The sequence below is a fragment of the Botryllus schlosseri genome, chromosome 14, assembly GCF_051294905.1.
Source record: "Botryllus schlosseri isolate E-star chromosome 14, Bs_hap1, whole genome shotgun sequence".
NCBI lineage: Eukaryota > Metazoa > Chordata > Ascidiacea > Stolidobranchia > Styelidae > Botryllus > Botryllus schlosseri.
Window position 1 is genome coordinate 21,075,475 of NC_137249.1, and position 18,373 is coordinate 21,093,847.

Below are 18,373 nucleotides of genomic sequence, written 5' to 3' on the forward strand. Positions count from 1 at the left end.
TGTGATTAGATTCGATTGACGTTTCTGCTAAAAGCCGAAGTGCTTTCAAATACGGTCCTCTCTTGAGGCTCAATTCATTGAGTATATCTTAGAAATGTTTTTACAATATGGCCTGTTACGTTACCGAACCAGACACTATTGTTGGATCACACAGCAAAGTATTAAAAAATTATGTACTATCGCGGAAACATCATTGAAAATTGGATCCAAACCAGAAAGGTTTAGCAACGCCCGACGACGATTCTCAATTTGGCTGCGAAACAGGGGGTGCGAGAAAGTTGAAAATATGTTGAGGGAACTTTTTTATTTGATACAGGCAACCACGCTGTCAATGTTATCGATATATTGCATATTGTGTTAGAATTCGTTACGCTGTTTGATGCATGATTTGGGTCGCTTTGCATTCGTATAATATGTACGTATTGTCACAGGTTGTCACGTATTGTTACAGGTGGGTTGAGGTAGTCGCTAACGGAGTAAGGCATTTCCGATCGGTAAGTTTGTCGATCCACCATGATCATATTTTCTAGACAGTACTTTCTATGAACAGAATTCTAATCCAAACAGGCTCCGAGGTCAGATACCTGAATCGAATGTGACGCCAGCCGAAGAACTCATAAATCATGTGGAAAACCACAAGTTGATAGAAGGAATCAAACATTATTTGCGTTAGAAGAAAATGAAAAATGTCGCGCGAGCTGCAATTAGTATTATTATTATTATTGGCTTTTAAGTGCACTACCGTAGTAGTGCGATCGGCGACGAGGAGACCGGAGGAACATCCGTCACGTAGATGAGGGTCAGAACCGGGATTCGAACCCACCTCCATTGGTGTGGTGGCTACAGTGTTCAACCAACTGCGCCTCTCACATCCCTATTTTATATCCATGATCTGTGAGAAACCTTCCAGTAAAATGTTGTCTGGTGGGCAGTCATATTCATTAGAAACGTCGATATCACACGAATTGCATGAACGTGATTTCATATGCATGATCTCATAAAGTAACCATTCAGTCAAATGTCGTCTGTTCATTGAAATGCTCATCGAAAACGCCAATGTCACAAGACCTGCACGAATAGCCTACCTCTCTCGAAAAGACGCCGTCACTATAGTAATATCTATTTTATACACGAGAATGGTGGTGTTGAGCGGGGGAGAAGAAATCATTGTGATCTCGTTTAGCATTTAGAAACTGTGATGAATATTTTCAAGATTTTACTAGTACACTATATGACATGTCAGGTAGTCTGGTCACAGGTCACGGATAAATTTCAAATCCATTGTCGACCGTTTATTCCTGAGAGCCATCATATTACCGACTCCACTTCCCGCTTTATAGTAACTTACGGCCCAGCCAGAAATTCGCATTCGGGCTATTGCCGACTATGATCTCATTCCTTCGAAATGGGGGTACGTCAAGCTTGTCTCATGGCCCAGCTATGAACTATCACGGATATTTTATCCTTCGATAATGTATATCACGTCAATACGAATATTCGTGAGGATCTCACTATAGCAGTTTTTTGTACATTGCATAGGTCTGAGGAAGATTTTAACGAACCCCGAAGCATATGTCCAGCCTCGAATCAATGGCACACAACAGCGAATTGGACAACTTGACTTGGACTGAAGTTTACTCGTTCAAAAACGCCACTCGGTACACAAGAACGGAATCCGAAAATATGTAGGTAATTAGGTATAGTTCTGGAACGGACAGCCGAAATAAGTATGAATATATTTCTTCAACCACATGAAGCATTCTGATTTCAAATACCAAATGATATAAGCCACTACGCCAACAGCAAGCAACAAAATAATTATCTGCCTGCCCGTGCGTTTCTAAGTATAGCGATCTTCACCAAGCTACGTGTTGTCCCAAAGGCTTGGCTAGCACCGTCCACATCTTCGTTTCGACATCGAAGCTGGAGAAATGACTTTCTGTGCCGATTCGTCCTACTAAATAGATCCTTCCATTTAATGTCGCAACATCGTAACTATGAATATATTCGGGGAAGGGGGCGATTGGTTTCCTCAAATTCCTCAAGTGCGGCACGGTAGAGTCGAAGGCTGTAATTTTGTGAGGCTTTCCGCCGCCACTAAAAATGTATAATTTTATTTCGTCGAGCTCTGCTATACCGAAATCATTGCCCCCTCGACAACAGCCCATTTCTTGTAGCGTCCAGTTCTTGTCGTGGTGTGAATAATACTCTAGAGTGTCCTCCTTATTCATCCTCAGTGCTTTGATGCCGCCTACGGCATACAGTTTATACATCGCCACACCGACTCTAAATTGGTATCTTGGTATCTGCATTTGCCTGCAAGTTTCCCACAACTCTCCTCTCCAAACTTCAACACAATCGAGCACTGAAAACGATAGCTCGTTATATCACCCATTGACGTGAAGTGAGGTTCAGGGTTAGTGAGTCACTGACGCTTACAGAGTCACATGATGGCTGGCGTCGAAATGCGACCCCGCGGGCTGCACATATCTATGAGTGCGCAGTGGAATGACAAATTCTCTGGTCCGACTCCGATCCTGTTTTTTTAATTTTCTGGTCCAGCTCCAATCTGGCTCCAGCCGTATCAGGAATAGTACTGATCCGGCTCCGATCCTGCTCCGGCTAATATGAAAAAAGTCCAGCCGGATATTCAATCCGGATCCGGTTCATGCTCCGTCCTGTACGGTAAGGTGGTTCCGGGAATTTATAAATATGGCTCGTTTATTTCCGCACAGCAGGCTTGGAGGTTAGTTACGTGTGATTGGTTGGTTGGTAGATATATAGCTACAAAAGTCATGCTTGACAATAAAGATTCTAGCCGGATCAAGAAAGTACTGATCCGGCTCCGGCCAAAATTGAAAAAATTCGGCCGGATATCCAATCCGGCTTCGGTCCATGCTCCGCACGAACACCCATACTGAAGCATCACAAACGGCCTCAAGTTGGACTCAATTCTGAGTATTGCAGGCAGGAGGGCTACGAAAACAAGTAATCTAGAGGCACTATTATCGCTCCGGGCGAAAAAATTCAAGTTACATCAATCTGCCTTATATCTGTTAATTTACCAAGACTTACGAAAATGTTGCTATTTTAGTCATCAACATCCCATATTTCGAGCTCAGACTAATCAATGGTTTGGTTGAACTTGCAATTTAACAATAAATTGCATCACAAATCACTTTTTCATAACATAACTAATTTCGCATATTACCGTGCGAACCACTCAAATCCGTCTCGCGGATTTCAGGTCCGCCACCCCTGGCCTATACACCTTCGATATATGCGATTACAATAAATTTAACTGGAGGTCACTAAAATTACAACGTGAAAAAAAGTAATTAACAACAACTGCAGTCGTATAATGCAGTTGCTTAATCGATTGGTTATATCATGAACGTGCCCAAAATTTTCGTATATCTTTCCATGTCGCAGATTGTAGTGAGATCACTGTCGTGTCACCAACGTGGTACCCGCGAGAACCAAATGAGACGACAGCGGTCGCAGTAGCAAATATGCAAATGAGAGAATTTAAAGTCGAAGCGGAGAAGGGTCACAAATGAACAGCAGTTTAGCATGGGTCAGTCGCTCCCAACGAAAATACGAACGCAGTTTCCGTCGGGGCCTTGCTGGCCTTCGCCTACGCGGAGGTTAAACGGAAATCTAGGTAATATCTCCAAGTCTCGGCGCGGAGATTGGCGCTTCGGCGCTTAGTGCGGCAACGAAACTGAGCCCGGAGATGCTTGGGCAAGTCCCGGTGAGTGAGAATTATCTGTTCTTGGTAAGAGGCCGAAACCCTACCCAGTGCTCTGAAGGTCCAAGTCAAGGGTTCTCAACCATTTTTGGCCGTGGCCCATTTTGCGGTTTGAAAATGTTCTGTGGCCTACCTCTTAGCCTAGTAGAGTCATCTGATCCTGCTCAATGCGTGGTAAGCGTCGGCGCCATTATGCCTTGTTTCTCTATAACATGCGCATATTTCTTGCTATTCATGTAAACATTTAGATCAGTATTTCCAACCTTTTTCGACTCGTCGCCCCTTATCAAGTTCAACACTACTTTTCAGCCCCCAAATTTACGGATCCGGAAAAGAGAACATGGCAACGGGAGATTTATTCACCTACCTTTGATGGCTGGTGAATTGACGGGCCTTTTTTCACTACAGAATAGCACGTTTTCCAGTTATATGGAACTAGCCTATGCGTGTGCGTAGGTGCTAAAGTTTAAATTACGTCTATAATATTGGTAATTGCCTATATTACTAAAATCCATCGTCAAGGTTTTTTTTATGACACGCGAAGTGACGTGTTGGGCTGAACTCCAAAAGTCTCGATGTGACGTGGAGAGGTAATGGCCGGCGCTGAAATGTATATTTTTTAAATCAATGATGAGTATTTTTTTTTATCTTGGGGCGCTACGGGCATACCCATTAGGGTTGTCCATAATTTGGAAAATGTCAAAATTTATGCGTATCCATGTCTCATTTTATAGATTATAGATAAAAAAAAACGTCAATGAACCTGCAATAAGCTCACAGGAAAGTCGTTAACATTTGTCTAAATGCGTTTGAAAGTAGCTGCCGTAGAGTTGGCGTGTCAGCGACCGTAGAACGGCAAGCAGACTAGTTATCACGAAATCACGACGCTTGATTGGCTAATCTGCTATGCTTCAATGATCACGACGGTGGCGGCTTGCTGATCAGCTGGTCAAGGAATCGGCTAACGGCGGTTATTCTGTAAGCTCATTGTAGGTTGGTCCGCAGATAATGATTCAAGATTGATTCAGAACACGTTGAGTGACGAAATACATGATGAACATAGAACAGCTGCTTCACAAAAACTTTAAATACATGACTTGATGGCTTATTATGAAGGCAACCGTTGTAGCCTGTATGCCTTGTTTTTATGGAGGGAAAGGACAAAAACACGAGAAGAAATATTGCAAAGGCGCTTATGCAAGTGGTGAACGAACTTCTAGTTTCAGAGGGGATGTTCCATGATTGAATACAAATATGAAACTTGACATTGACACTACTGTGTCTGATCTTATGTTATGTTGTCGTGGTAGCCTATATAATTTAAGTCTTAAAAGCTGTACGGGCTGGATGAATCAGCCATTTATGCTTGGCACTTCTCACATTCTTGCAGCATAATGAATCATACCCACGAGTGCTGTACAAGTCCCCAATGGTGCCCCCGAAGAAGGTCTAAAGGCAAGCATAGACTATGCTGGTAGGACCAGTAAAAAGACTGTTCACTTGCATTGTTTAGCATGTCCATAATGAATCTTTGATCATTACCGGCTGCATCACGACTAATGCTTGAATCAAACCAGACATGGACCTAAGAAAGAATGTATTGAAGCGGTGCGGTAGTTACATTTCTTTAAGAGTCCCAATGCAAGCTACTTGGTCGGCCCATATATCTTCTGAGCATACAGGATTGTGTCCAGAATCCATCGCACATGGTGTGCTGCACCAGTTTGGCGATAACTAATATACTTTACCTGCACTGCACCCAGAAAAGCAGGACCACTTGGCGTAATCTCAATCATATCAGATAGGTATTTCTGGGATCTATAAGTTCACTGGGATCTATAAGTTCACAAGTATTCGCTGTTTCACCTCTGTCATGCCTGCAAGAGGGTATTGTTGTTCTGAACCTATCGGTATCTAGTTTTAACACTAAAAATTCAATGACCAAGTGTCTCATTATAGTATTTAATCACCAACGTACAATGCGCTTACAGAATCATCATTGCCGTTAGCGTACTTCTTGAACTAGTAGAAGCACATAATCAGCAAGCTGCCGTGGTCGTGATCATTGAAGCATAGCTGATTAACCAATCAAGAGCGTGATTTCGTGATTACTAGTCTTCTCGCCGTTCTATGGTCGCTAACACGCCCACTCTATGGTAGCCACTTTCAAACGGATTTAGACAAATGTTAACGACTTTCCTGTAAGCTTATTGCAGGTTCATTGACGTTTTTTTTAATCAATAATCTACAGAATGAGACATGGATACGCATCTTTTTTGAGATTTTTCCAATTTTGGACAACCCTAATACCCATACTAAAACGTAGACGATGAATTACGTTAAATCGCGTCAACGCGAAGAAATATTTGAAGTTGTACGAAATGTCTCACAAAATACTACACTAAAATTTATGTTGATTTGCGAAATAATTTTGGGCCCTCTTCGAGCTCTTCCCCCCCTAACTGGGGGTTTGGGGTGCGGTAGTTACGACCCTGATCATAGCATAGCCGGGGGACAAATACGCCGTTTCCGCCTCCCCTTTTCGACATGAACATTGTGTATACGTGTCACTACGTCTCATCAGAATCGGCTGCAAAACTTGATGTAGCCTACGTACAATTCGATAATATGAATATACGTTTTGAGCTTATAACATAACAAATATTACTCAACTTTCACTAAATCTACAATAATCCAAATAGCTCCGTGGCCCCACCTCAAAATGCCCCTGAGGCCCGCCAGTAGGCCACATGACCAACTGGTTGAGAACACCTGGTCTAAGTGAAGAAATCCAACCGAGCAAGGATAAACGGCGAGAGTAACTGTTAGCCCGTCGCATTAAATCAGTTTGCAAGAAGTAGCTCGGGTTTCAAAAAGGTTGGTGACCCTGGTCCAGATACTGATTTATCGGCAAAGTTTGCTGTGTCAAAAAAATATGACACGCAGAATCGCACTTACCACGGTGACATCGAACATTTGTGGGGTTAGATTCGTCTGAAAAGGTTAAGACTCACTGGAGTAGAGTAAACCATATTTCGCGGACATCCGATACTGATTTAGTCGGATCGCAAAACTACATCGATTGTGATTCTACACTACATATGGGACGGGTATCATATCCCACGATATGATTTATAACTGTGTACCTGCGTCATCGCACATTCCCCCGACGGCATACAATCCATCCTCGAGCACTGCGGCGCATAATGAATGCCTTCTGTATCTCATCTCAATTGAATCACACCATTGTCCCGGCGTTGGGTTGAATACCACTACTGTGTTGACAGCTTCGCGATTTCCAATAGGCCCAATTGCCTCTCCGATAACCCATTTACGGCCTCTGTACGAAGCCGCCGCGAAAGAAGACCTTATCGACAGATTATCATGTATTACCAATCGTAGTTAGTTGGTAACGGAATTATATGCGCTCGTAACCATACCTGGGTGGATTCATTTTCCAGATTACGTCAATCCATACGCCAGTCCTGAAGGAGTAAACTTGAAATGACTGTTTGTGTTCTAGGGACATGTTCATGCTGCATAAGATATGCAGCGAATAAGCGTTTTCTAAATAGATATATAGTAATCGTAAAATGAACTGTGGTATAGAAGACATCAATTACACCATACCAGTGTTGGGATGACTCGAGTCATGACTTGACTCAAGTCTGACTCGAGTCACCTTTTTCGTATGACTTGACTTGACTCGAGTCAATTTCAAGTCATCAAGTAATCGGTGTCGATAGAAATCGCTGTATACTCTACAAATGTTCGGATTGTTCTCGATACGCTGGTGTGACTTCTGAGAGCGACGAATCTCATTCATTCAATGATTTTGTGTTTTACAGAACCTTCATTGTTATATCACAAATACATGGACCGCTTACAGCTTACGTCGTAGCAGTAGTAAAGTAATATAACAACAAGGTATCTATTCTATAGACTGGTCATTGGCGCTAGGTGATCACCTTCACCTAATCTCTTGTATGATCTAAACCAAATTCGAATAAAGTTTACAAGTTTATATTACTGATAAATGGTCAAGCATTGGCGCATGTCATGGATATGTAGTTGAGTAATGTATCATATAAATTAATTTCCCCTATCTGAATTTTCTTATTCTAGTCTCTTTTGTCGGACAATCAAAGACTGTGAGTAAACAACAGTTATGTGGTTTACCAGTATTCGTGAGCTATACAACGCCTCTTTGCATGTATATACAACTCTATATTCATCCCTCGATTAAAAAAAATTTCGGCTCAATCTGAATTTCAAACAGCTACCAAAATACGATGACTTTATCACGCCTCGTACTTCGAAAAGACAACTTGACTTGAATTGTGACTAGACTCGTGACTTGAATTGACTTGACTCGACTTGACTCGAGTCACCTCCAAAAACGAGTGACTTGACTTGAGTCGAGTTACTTTCAAAAATCGATTGACTTGACTTCACTCGATTCAAAATGTGCAATGACTCGAGAAGACTTGTGACTCTAAGGCAGTGCTTTTCAACCTGTGTGACGGTTCGAACATGGTGCGAACGGTGCGAATGAAAATCCCGGATGAGTGCGAATGACGAAGGTGGTGCGAACGGTGCGAATGAAAATCTCGGATGAGTGCGAATGAAAATCGTGAATAATAATTGTTAATTTTTCTTACCTGGAATAATTCAAATAAACCTTATAGGAAATTCAAGGGCAGTGCAAATTTCGTTGTTGCTACGCAATTGTAAAAACTTGTTTAACTTACGACGCACCACTAGTCGTAGCTCTCACAAGCCGTATAGTGAATTGATATTTTCGCATTATTATTATTACGTAACCAAAAGCCTGGTTTGGAAGCGACAGGCTGGGAGAATGACGGTAAATTGACTTTCTGCTGCTTACTTTTGCTGAACAATCATCATACTTCCGTAATACCTGTTCGATTAGTGCGAGGCACGAGGATAGTGGTAAATACCATCATCACAGCGACACAGACTCCCATTTGCAGGTTACTGTAACGCAAACTTTACCCCTTCAAGGGTTATTAAAGTATGGACTGCAAAAGGTATAATTTTGGGTCGACACGGTTCCAGAGCTTTCTGTTAATATGTATGTAATATTTGTTGAATTTATTGCAAAAATCCTGCGATAGTTTTTACAGATCACGGTCACGGTGTTGGGTACTGGAGCGAATAAGCGAGACACGCATAAAATATGGTTTTATCATGAGAATTCATGATAAGATTTGCCCGACTGGTTTTTCTGGAAAACATGGTCCAAGACCGTAGTGACTAGGGACGTGCAACGAGCGAGTTCAGGTCTATGAGACTCATTCATTTCGAGACCAACCCCTTCTACGTCGGGTCACATGAACACGGAAAGTTTTGGCCAACAAACGGCTGATAAAATGCGGTGCCAAAACATAAGCGTCGACAAAATCTTGGCCAAAAATGACCGATACTGGATGTCCAAACCATTCGATATGGATATGCTCCATTGTCGGCACGGACTAGTCCCGTTTTTGCAATCTGAGTAGACCAGGAGTGGCAAACTCAACTGACGTCGCGGGCCGGATTCAACACTTCAGATCGATCGCGGGCCGCACCTAAATTCCCCATTCCCAAAATACCTCAAAATCCATGCCCTTATTTTTCATTTGAATACTTCATTAACCAGCGTAGGCTACATACACAATAGTGTGTTACACTATATTACGGATCAGAGGGATTCTATTCTAGCTGCACCTTTTATTCGCAAACAGTGGAATTGGCAATAATACGATGGTTGGGCGGATGAGTAAAGTTATAAGCCTACAAAGCATTAGCTCTAACGATGGTTTAAGTTGGCATATTTCTATGCTCCCTTCGTTTTAGTGATATATTGGTATCAACCCTGCGAATGCGTCGTGAGGAATGGAAACACGGGTAGTTGGAAATTGCTTCATAGTATTAGCCTATATCGTGAATCGAGTTTCTCTAGAGCAGAGGTCTCAAACACGCGGCCCGCGAGAACATTTTGTGCGGCCCGCGACCGCATTTTTGGAATTTCAAGTATTCAATAATATATTCAAGGGCCATATATCGTACAAGATACAAGAACTAGAAGTTAAGCATTTTATTTCGTGATCTCCTGTCTGCTATACCAAAAAAATATAGAATCGCACAAACGTAGGCTTCTAAACTAAAAGACGCACACGATTTCAAACTTGTATTTCTTCACTGGAATATAATTTTTCCCTGCGGAATGGTACTTGTCTCGTGTAGTTCAGATTGCCAAGACAGTATTTTGTATATATAACGAAGTTGTCGGTCTGCATAAGGGCAGTCCTGTTCCGCCAAGGTTTTCTCGCTGCCGATCGTTATGACACACTTCTTGGAGTCGCATACATGGCCTAAAACTTAATGCGCGTTGTGCGTTGTGGCGCGGCAATGGCAAACGCCGATATGCCCAATGCCCATTTCTATAAATCTTGCGCATTTTTTCTTGAGGATGAGTCAGGGATATCTAGACCAATTGAAATCTCGCCAGGGCAATAAAACTACTCCAAAATAGCCACCAAAGGTCGATTGTTCTGAACGATTGGAGCGCATAGCAACACAATGACCATAACAATGGCCAATGGCGTCAAGCGATTGATCGGAACAATGCCAATTTTCATATTTTGATGACTATTTTGGGTCCGTTTTATTGCCCTGGTATTTGTGCGGCCCCGACCGTACTCTGACATTCTAAATTTGGCCCTGACACCGAAAAAGGTTGGGAACCACTGATCTAAATTCAAAGGAACTTTTCGCGGGGCCGGTCAGAATCGCGTCGCGGGCCGCGGTTGGCTCACGGGACGCACAATATCCAGATCTGTTTTAGATACTAACCCTGTAGCGCGAATAACCCGACACAAAATTTAAATTTTGAGTCACCAACTTCTCCCGCAATTCAGAATGAGATGTGCTTATATTTTGATTGCTTTTCTGCCTCTATTGTTCGAATGTTTCGGTCAGCTGGGACGTCAACTTTAGTTGATAGGCATAGGCATTCATTTTGGCTATTACTGGTTTTTACCAATGTCCATGCTATTATTCGTGAGAACGAATAATGCAAGGAGTCAGTGCATCGAGTACGCAGCGAGAGGAGATATACATGTATGGATAAATTTTACCTATTGATTTCTTTGTTGATTTCGATGACGAAGCTCCACTCACGTCTATCGAGGCGGAGAAGTGGCCTCTCTCTTCTTCGCTAAACCGCTACTACTCGCCATAATCCACGAAAAATAAATGAACACTGTAAATATCTGTTATGATTTGGGTCATTATTCTTTAAATGTATAAATGTATTAAGTGAAATGCGGGATTCTCTCATTCTACAGTCCACCAGTGTTAGTTAACGATATATATCTCGCCTGTGGTTACCAGGGCTAAACGTATCGGTCGTGTGGGTCGCCACCGCACCAGAGTGATCGTTCAATATGTTTGTAATATTTGCTGCATTTCTCGCAACAACAGCATTTCTTTATGCTTCGCGCGATCTCCCGCGTAAATTTTGTCCTTGTCCGAGTTACTGCGTTCTGGTACTATTAATGAGAGAGAGAGAGAGAGAGAGAGAGAGAGAGAGAGAGAGAGAGAGAGAGAGAGAGAGAGATATGGTATTCTTTTTCGCCTGCACCATCGAGATGCTTTGACGACGGAGATGCGATACGGCCTTCATAGTAAGGTCATCTAGTCTGCATCCCCGTTTTTTCTCCTCCATGCTATCCGTGATTGCTGAGCGCCTAGCAGGATAGCCGCGGATACCAGTTTTCGAGTCTTTGGTCTGACCCGGTCGGGGATCGAACCCACGGCCTACCGATCGAGAAGCCGGACGCACAACCATTACACTATCTCGCTCGGTGTACTCCAATTTAAAATCACGTGCGTATCACAAAAGGAAGCATACTTTTACAATTCTAGTACATGAGAGCATTCCAATATCTTTCGAGTTGAAACAATATGCACTGGATGTCATCTGCTTTACAAAGTGCTTGGTACATCAATCACCAATTTGAATGATTAAGGTGTCTCTGAAAATTCACTGCAAGGAGTTTACGCGAAGACTAAGGATCAATGTTGTTGATCAATGGATCAATGTCAAGTTGCGTTTCGTACTACTGGTTTTAGGCAACTTTGCTAGGTCATGCATGCCCGTAAAAACGTGGCATACTAACAGTAGACATGCATTCATTTCAATGTGCGAGACTTGGGTCGCGAGATGCTGATATAATCCCGCATTGGATCACGGTCAAACAGGTTAAAGAACAACTGTTACTACTCGAGTGCTATGTGCATTTCGCGACATTCCGGTAATGTCATTATTTTCAAGAAGATGTGAAATCCCACTGCCAGAAACATATCTTGCGCCATTCGAGGCAAATACAAGTCAATTTATCTATAATTTAAGGTTTACGTTAAAACTTTGAAGTAAATGCTGTTTTGGAATTTTGGTAATAGTTCTATAATTTGTTGCGTCGATAGCAGACGATATATATAAACGTTTCTTTCTTTTAGCTTCACACCTTATTTAATGTCCGCTTGTGTGAATATAACTTTATCAGTTACACGAGTTTTCATAAAAAGAGTTTGAATTTGAACATATACATATTATGACATCATAGTGGGTTGGGTAAGAACTTTCCACATTCCAGAATCGCCTACTTTATGACGTCATAGACACTAAGATCAAGTTTATATTACTGAGGTCTTACGTCAATAATTCTGTAATAGACAAGAAATTCTTGCCTGACAATACCATAATCACGGAACACTTTTTCTACTGTAGAGTCTCCCTTTTTGATGTAATCGGTTCATCAGCTACTCCATAACAACTAATCGACACTGAGAACAGCGATTAGAGTCTCGAACCCGCATCGAACATCAATTTAAATGATCGCAGTCGATTATTGAGTGTCTATATGTTCGATCGCCCAAATCTCTGCTCATTGCCACCAATGGGTATCTAATCAACTTGAGTTGTTGTATCGACACTTCTTCCCATTGCTAGAGTCTTCAAATCTCGGCTATCCCGGTTATAGCGCCAAGAACATTTAAAACGAGGCTATGGATATTCATGGAATCGACACTGCTGCGAAGTAGTGATCGATCTGCGATATTGCGCCAGTTTTGTAAAGAAAATGAAAATAAACAATGATTGATTAACTCGAAATACCAATATTTATCCGTGGTCGCATTACCCGTACATGTCTAACTCATCATGTCTGTCGCGATGTTAAAATTCGAATGACTAAAACTTGCCCAGCCCGAGAGGCGAACTAACAACAACGCTTATGGTGAACAGTTAAACGAAAATATTAAATTATTGGGTTATATTCCTACCAGCAGGAATCGGAAGCTAACAAAAGTTAGTGCAAATCTTCAGCGTTCGCCATAGTCCTTCCTCACAGCACACGACATCATTCTGGCATACATCCTGAACGTAGTTGTTTTCAATCCATTCGTTCTCTGCAGTCTGACTCGACCGGCGTTATTTCTCCACTGATTACCAAATGACTGATGAGTAACTCACGATAATTGTTATCATAGACTCGCCAGCCGACCAGCGTTCCAGAGAAATATTCAGGTACACTACACATCTTATGCGCGAGTATATATATAGTTTTATTGAAGTTTTTGTAATCAAAGTCATGCGCCATCAATAAATTACTTCGCTCGTTTCGATCCTCTCCAAGTAAAATTATCATTCGAATCCTTATTCTACTGAATCCTTCGACTTGCTTCTTCATCTTCCTAGTCACATCTCGACCGTAAACATGATGTCTTTTCAATATAGTAAAAACACAGTTGCGTAAATGAACAAGAGAGACTATCACCCACAGCTAAGTGGCATATGGAACAGATGCTGGAAAATCTAGCCTCCTTCCATAAGTGTAACTTGATTGATCCACGAGACTTATCCGGTTGTCGAATCAGCGATGGGTTTATTAAGTTCATGCTCGAGATTATACAGCTTGGTAAATTAGGCATTGACATTTTTGATCTAAAATCAAAGAATAGCCAAATATTCTAGGACAAGTTATCACAGCGGTAACCAACCTTTTCCGGACCATGAGGGCTACTTATTAGGAATCGGTTTATTTTTATACTTGAGTATTTACTTATTTGGTTACTTATTTACAATTAGTTTAAAAGCTACGGGTATAAAGTTAACACTATTCTCTGGTGTGAATGCCAATTGATTGAAACTAGATAATGAGGTGCATAATTTTACACAGGAAGAACAATTTTCACACCCATAATATTGCGGTAGAGATAGGTTAAAAGGATGTGTTTCCCATCGATTCTGGGCTGAGCAATTGGCATCAGGTTAACATATAATCAATGTAAAATCTGACGCAAGAAGCAATTACCTTAGCAAAAGAAAAATTTGATATTAGAAGACGATGATTTCGATCCTTCGACCTCTGGATTATGAGCCCAGCACGCTTCCACTGCGCCACTCTGCTTTGGATGTTTTATTAGTTGAATGTGGATTGTGTTACAGATGCGTGGAATTTCATCTCACAATCTGATCCTGACGAACATCTGATTTATGAGTTCTCCCGTAATGTCTGATGAACCTTCTGTAGTTCGACGATGATGCGAACTTGTCGTATAGTTGTTGCCGTAATAGATTGGACCGTTAAATGGTACGTGTCCGGGATACGCTGGTGTGACCTGCGAGAGTAACTATATGGGCATTCAATGACTTTGCGAATGTGTGTGCGGACAGATTTATTGAGCTTCCGTTGTTGTTTCATAAATGAATGGACTGAAATCAAAATGATCATAATTTGCTTTTCAGTAAACTAGCAGTAATCTTTCTGTAGGCAATATCTCCGTTATTTACACTGCGCGCAGTGTTCAGTGCTCACTTAAACGGATTTCCAGTATGATTTGAATCGAACGAATATAATGGTTGCGTTTATATGACTCGCCAACAATTGGTGTAGGGTTAAATTGCATCTCGTGGGTGTGTAGGACTGTAGGTGGGTTATATACAGCAGCATCACACCAATTTCTTTCAACTTAGAACTGAGTCAAAATGTACAATGAATCGATATGACTTGTGACTCAAAGGTAGTGACTTGCAGGGTTGTAATGACTCGAGTCATGACTCTCGACTCGAGTCCGACTCGAGCTGCGATTTTCTGATGACTCGACTTATTTTCTCAAAATGCTGGAATGACTCGACTCGACTCAATCTGTGTAATGACTCGACTTGGACTCGAGTCATTGCGCATGACTCGGACCAATTCATATGACTCGAGACGCAGACGGCCAAAAACAACATTTCATTGTAACTTCGAAGAATAGTAAAGAAACCACGCTGTTGGTATTTCGCCTATTAGTACTGGTACTTGAAAATCCGACCAGAAACTGTTAAAAGTAAGGAAAATTTGTATATTTTGAGTGCAAACCCATCCGATATCACCAAACAGATTTATAAAAGGGGGTTTAACAATAGTTTACCTCGAAACTGAGCAGTCAGCGCAATGACTTGACTCTAACTCGCGTCATAGTACCAGGACTCGTACTCGACCCTCTGCTTGCATGCCGACTTGGACTCGGACTTGACTCGGTGGTGAATTGAAAATGACTTGACTCGACTCTAGTCAAAACTAATAAAGTGAGATTGACTTGTGACTCGGAGCCTTGTGATTTGGTTGCAACCCTGGTGACTTGATTCCTAAACCGATGTCTGTACCAGACAGAGGGTAGGCCTATAGTCACTATAACCAGAGTACGTTTGGTGGCAGTCGTAATGGATACTCTGCGTTCCAATGTTCGCATCGAGTATTGTTGGGATGCTCAGAGAATATTAGGAGCCCAGAATACGTTTTTTATATGAGAACATAATATTATAGGCTGTCGGATCAGGCATAACTAACTCCGTCATTTGTAAGGAAGGATAGGCTCGTGATATCGGTCTAGCGCAGTGGTTCCCAACCTTTCGACTCATCGCCCCCTTTTCAAGCTCGGCCCCCCAGATTTTGTGAAACTGTAATCATCGGCGGGTTGACTAAAAAAAAATAAAAAAAAGTTCAACTTTACAGCTCATTGTCGAATTTGACACTTTTGCAACGAAGTTTCCGTGGGTTGACTACAAAAAAAGTCATTTTTCCGACTTGACTCCAATATAGCCGTTTTAACGCGTCATCGCCCCCTATCGCCCCCTTCGCTATTTTCGCCCCTGTCGCCCCCTTCGTCATTTTCGCCCCTCTAGGCCGCCAAATCGCACCCTGGGGGGCGATATCGCCCACGTTGGGAACCACTGGTCTAGCGCATTCCCGCCCAAGAACGTAGCAGAAACGGCAGTGAGCCAATCTATTCTTAACAACATTACAATTCCCGAAAATCAATATAGTTTTTGGCGATATAAGGATTATCGTTGATTTACTTCGTATTGCCTTTATTGCCGCCATCGTGATAAAGCGGTTGATAGGAAGTTGCATGATTTTCAAAAAGCGCAACTATGAATAGAACTAGATCTACTCACTTTTCAAAATCCGCAACTAGAACTAGAACTAAAACTACAATTACTCATTTTCAAAACCCGCTACTAGAACCAGAGCTAGAGCTAACGACCGGTAAAAAACTAACAACTATAACTAACTAACTACTATAACTAACAACTACGGGAACCAACAACTATAACTAACAACTAACAAATAACTAACAACTATAACTAGATCAATGATTCCTGACCGGTGTTTCCGAGCGCACAATGTAGGTAATGTAATAATTGTGCAGTTTGATGTTTATGTAACTGAACATGATGGATTTCCCGAAAGCTTGCAGATTAGCGTAGGTCAAACCTGGACATTTTACGACAGGCAGGCCAAATCCGGACCGCCTAGCGTTGATCGGAATTTTGAACTGTACTGTTGAATTTGCCTTAAATCGATGAGCTGTATAAATTGAACTGTAAATACATTTACTTGGCAGGCTGGTTAGTGTTTTTTTATGCACTGTGGTTACGTAGCCTATACGTCCGTCCTATGCGTAATCTAGATTCAAAATAAAGTCCATACAACGTGGTTTAAGTTTTACGAATCATGATATAAACAAGCAGTCATTTGGCAGAGGCCCCAAGAAAGTGAATTTTGGAAAACCTACCTGCGAAACTACTGAAACAACAAGGCCATTTCACCAGGCATCACCATCCTACACATTTTGGTGTCTTATTAGAAGGGCGTGCTGTCTAGGGGTTGATGTGATTAAAAAGAGTTAATAATATTCCTTGTCTGCTAGTGTTTTGAATAATTACGTGAGATAATTATAATTTTTGTATATCAACTCCAACTTCCTATAATTGCCTGCCAGAAACTTGTGTCAACGACGTAATTCACTGCTTTCAATTTAGGAATGATTAGAAATCAATACACCATGCACAGAATATAGTGCAAACCTGCGTATTTCTTGCTTCTCATTCTCAGAAAAATATCTTTGCCCACCTCTGGCGTAGGGGCTCCCAAGTCAATAAATGTTTAAAACAGTACTTACCAGGATTTCATTCTCCTAGGCAACACATTAACACTTTTGAAAGGAGGGTCAGTTTTCGCAGAACTGACCATCACTTTTCAAATTCATACCGTGATCTCACCAAGACTTGAATCTGGGCTGTTCCAGTTTAAAAGTGGACGGATTATAGCCCTATACCGTTTCCGCCCTCGATCGACACCCCATGGCATGTCTATGGTTTTTTTATAAGACTGAATAAGCAAGCTTTTTCTCTACAAAATCTCTTTCTCTCTCTCATTTATCAATACTGACCGCCAGGATAGCGCCAGAGAGTCAAATATGATACTTAACTGCGTAGCCACCGTTGCCTATTTTATCGCAAATATCAGGCATACAATTGACATTTCAAAAGGACGGGGTTTCAAGTTTGAAATTGCAGATATTTCGACCCCTAAAAACCCACCCGCTGGCTATCTCATTGTTAGTAGTGATTGGCCTGAGCTATGACAATGGTGCACAAACATCATTTAACAGAACACCGGTATCTCGACTCACGCAAAACGACGACACATGCTTTATTTGAAACAACTCAATTTTAAAAACCCGCAACTAAAACTAAAACTATAACTACTCAAAAATATTGAAAAGAGTAACCATAATGTTTGCAATCCCGACGTATGGGTTAATCGCGTGGAAGGTTTTGATTGTTCAGAGACTTCCCAAATATGAAATTCGGATTCTACACAGATCAATAATTATGAGCTGGAGGTAAATCACGCGGAGCGCGAAAAAATATTTCAACAGTTTTTGTGTATAATACTTTCTATTACCCGACAAAACCTTAGTACAAACGTAATCAACTTGACCAGAAGCTAAATCAAACCCCAATGGAACATGACGCACGACATTTCAACTTGATAGCCTACTTCTTCAAGGGACAAAGTTTTTTTCTCTACGGGTCGCAGGTGTTCGGCAAGAGAATAATTCAATTAAGTAGCCTACTTCTGGGCCGCCATAACATGGGCCTCGAGTGGCATTCTACATAATGTGTCCTAATTGAGTATCTCAGAGTGGTATAATCCACAGCTGCAACACCATGGGTTGCGGGTTCGAGTCGGACCGAGGTCGACTCCAGAATTCCCACCT

The 18,373-nt window shown here is 41.7% G+C and overlaps 1 protein-coding gene across 1 annotated transcript; it reads right to left on the reverse strand.

Annotated features, from left to right (window-relative positions):
* Positions 1 to 1,616: 1,616 nt before the first annotated feature.
* Positions 1,617 to 11,025, reverse strand: LOC145455723 (uncharacterized). The gene is made up of 4 exons (XM_080333698.1): positions 10,894 to 11,025; positions 7,192 to 7,318; positions 6,898 to 7,118; positions 1,617 to 1,954 (listed from the first exon to the last, which is right to left on the reverse strand). The coding sequence occupies exons 2-4, from the start codon at positions 7,284 to 7,286 to the stop codon at positions 1,857 to 1,859; spliced, it is 414 nt and encodes a 137-aa protein (XP_080189824.1). The 5' UTR covers positions 7,287 to 7,318; positions 10,894 to 11,025; the 3' UTR covers positions 1,617 to 1,856.
* Between the last annotated feature and the right edge of the window lie 7,348 nt (positions 11,026 to 18,373).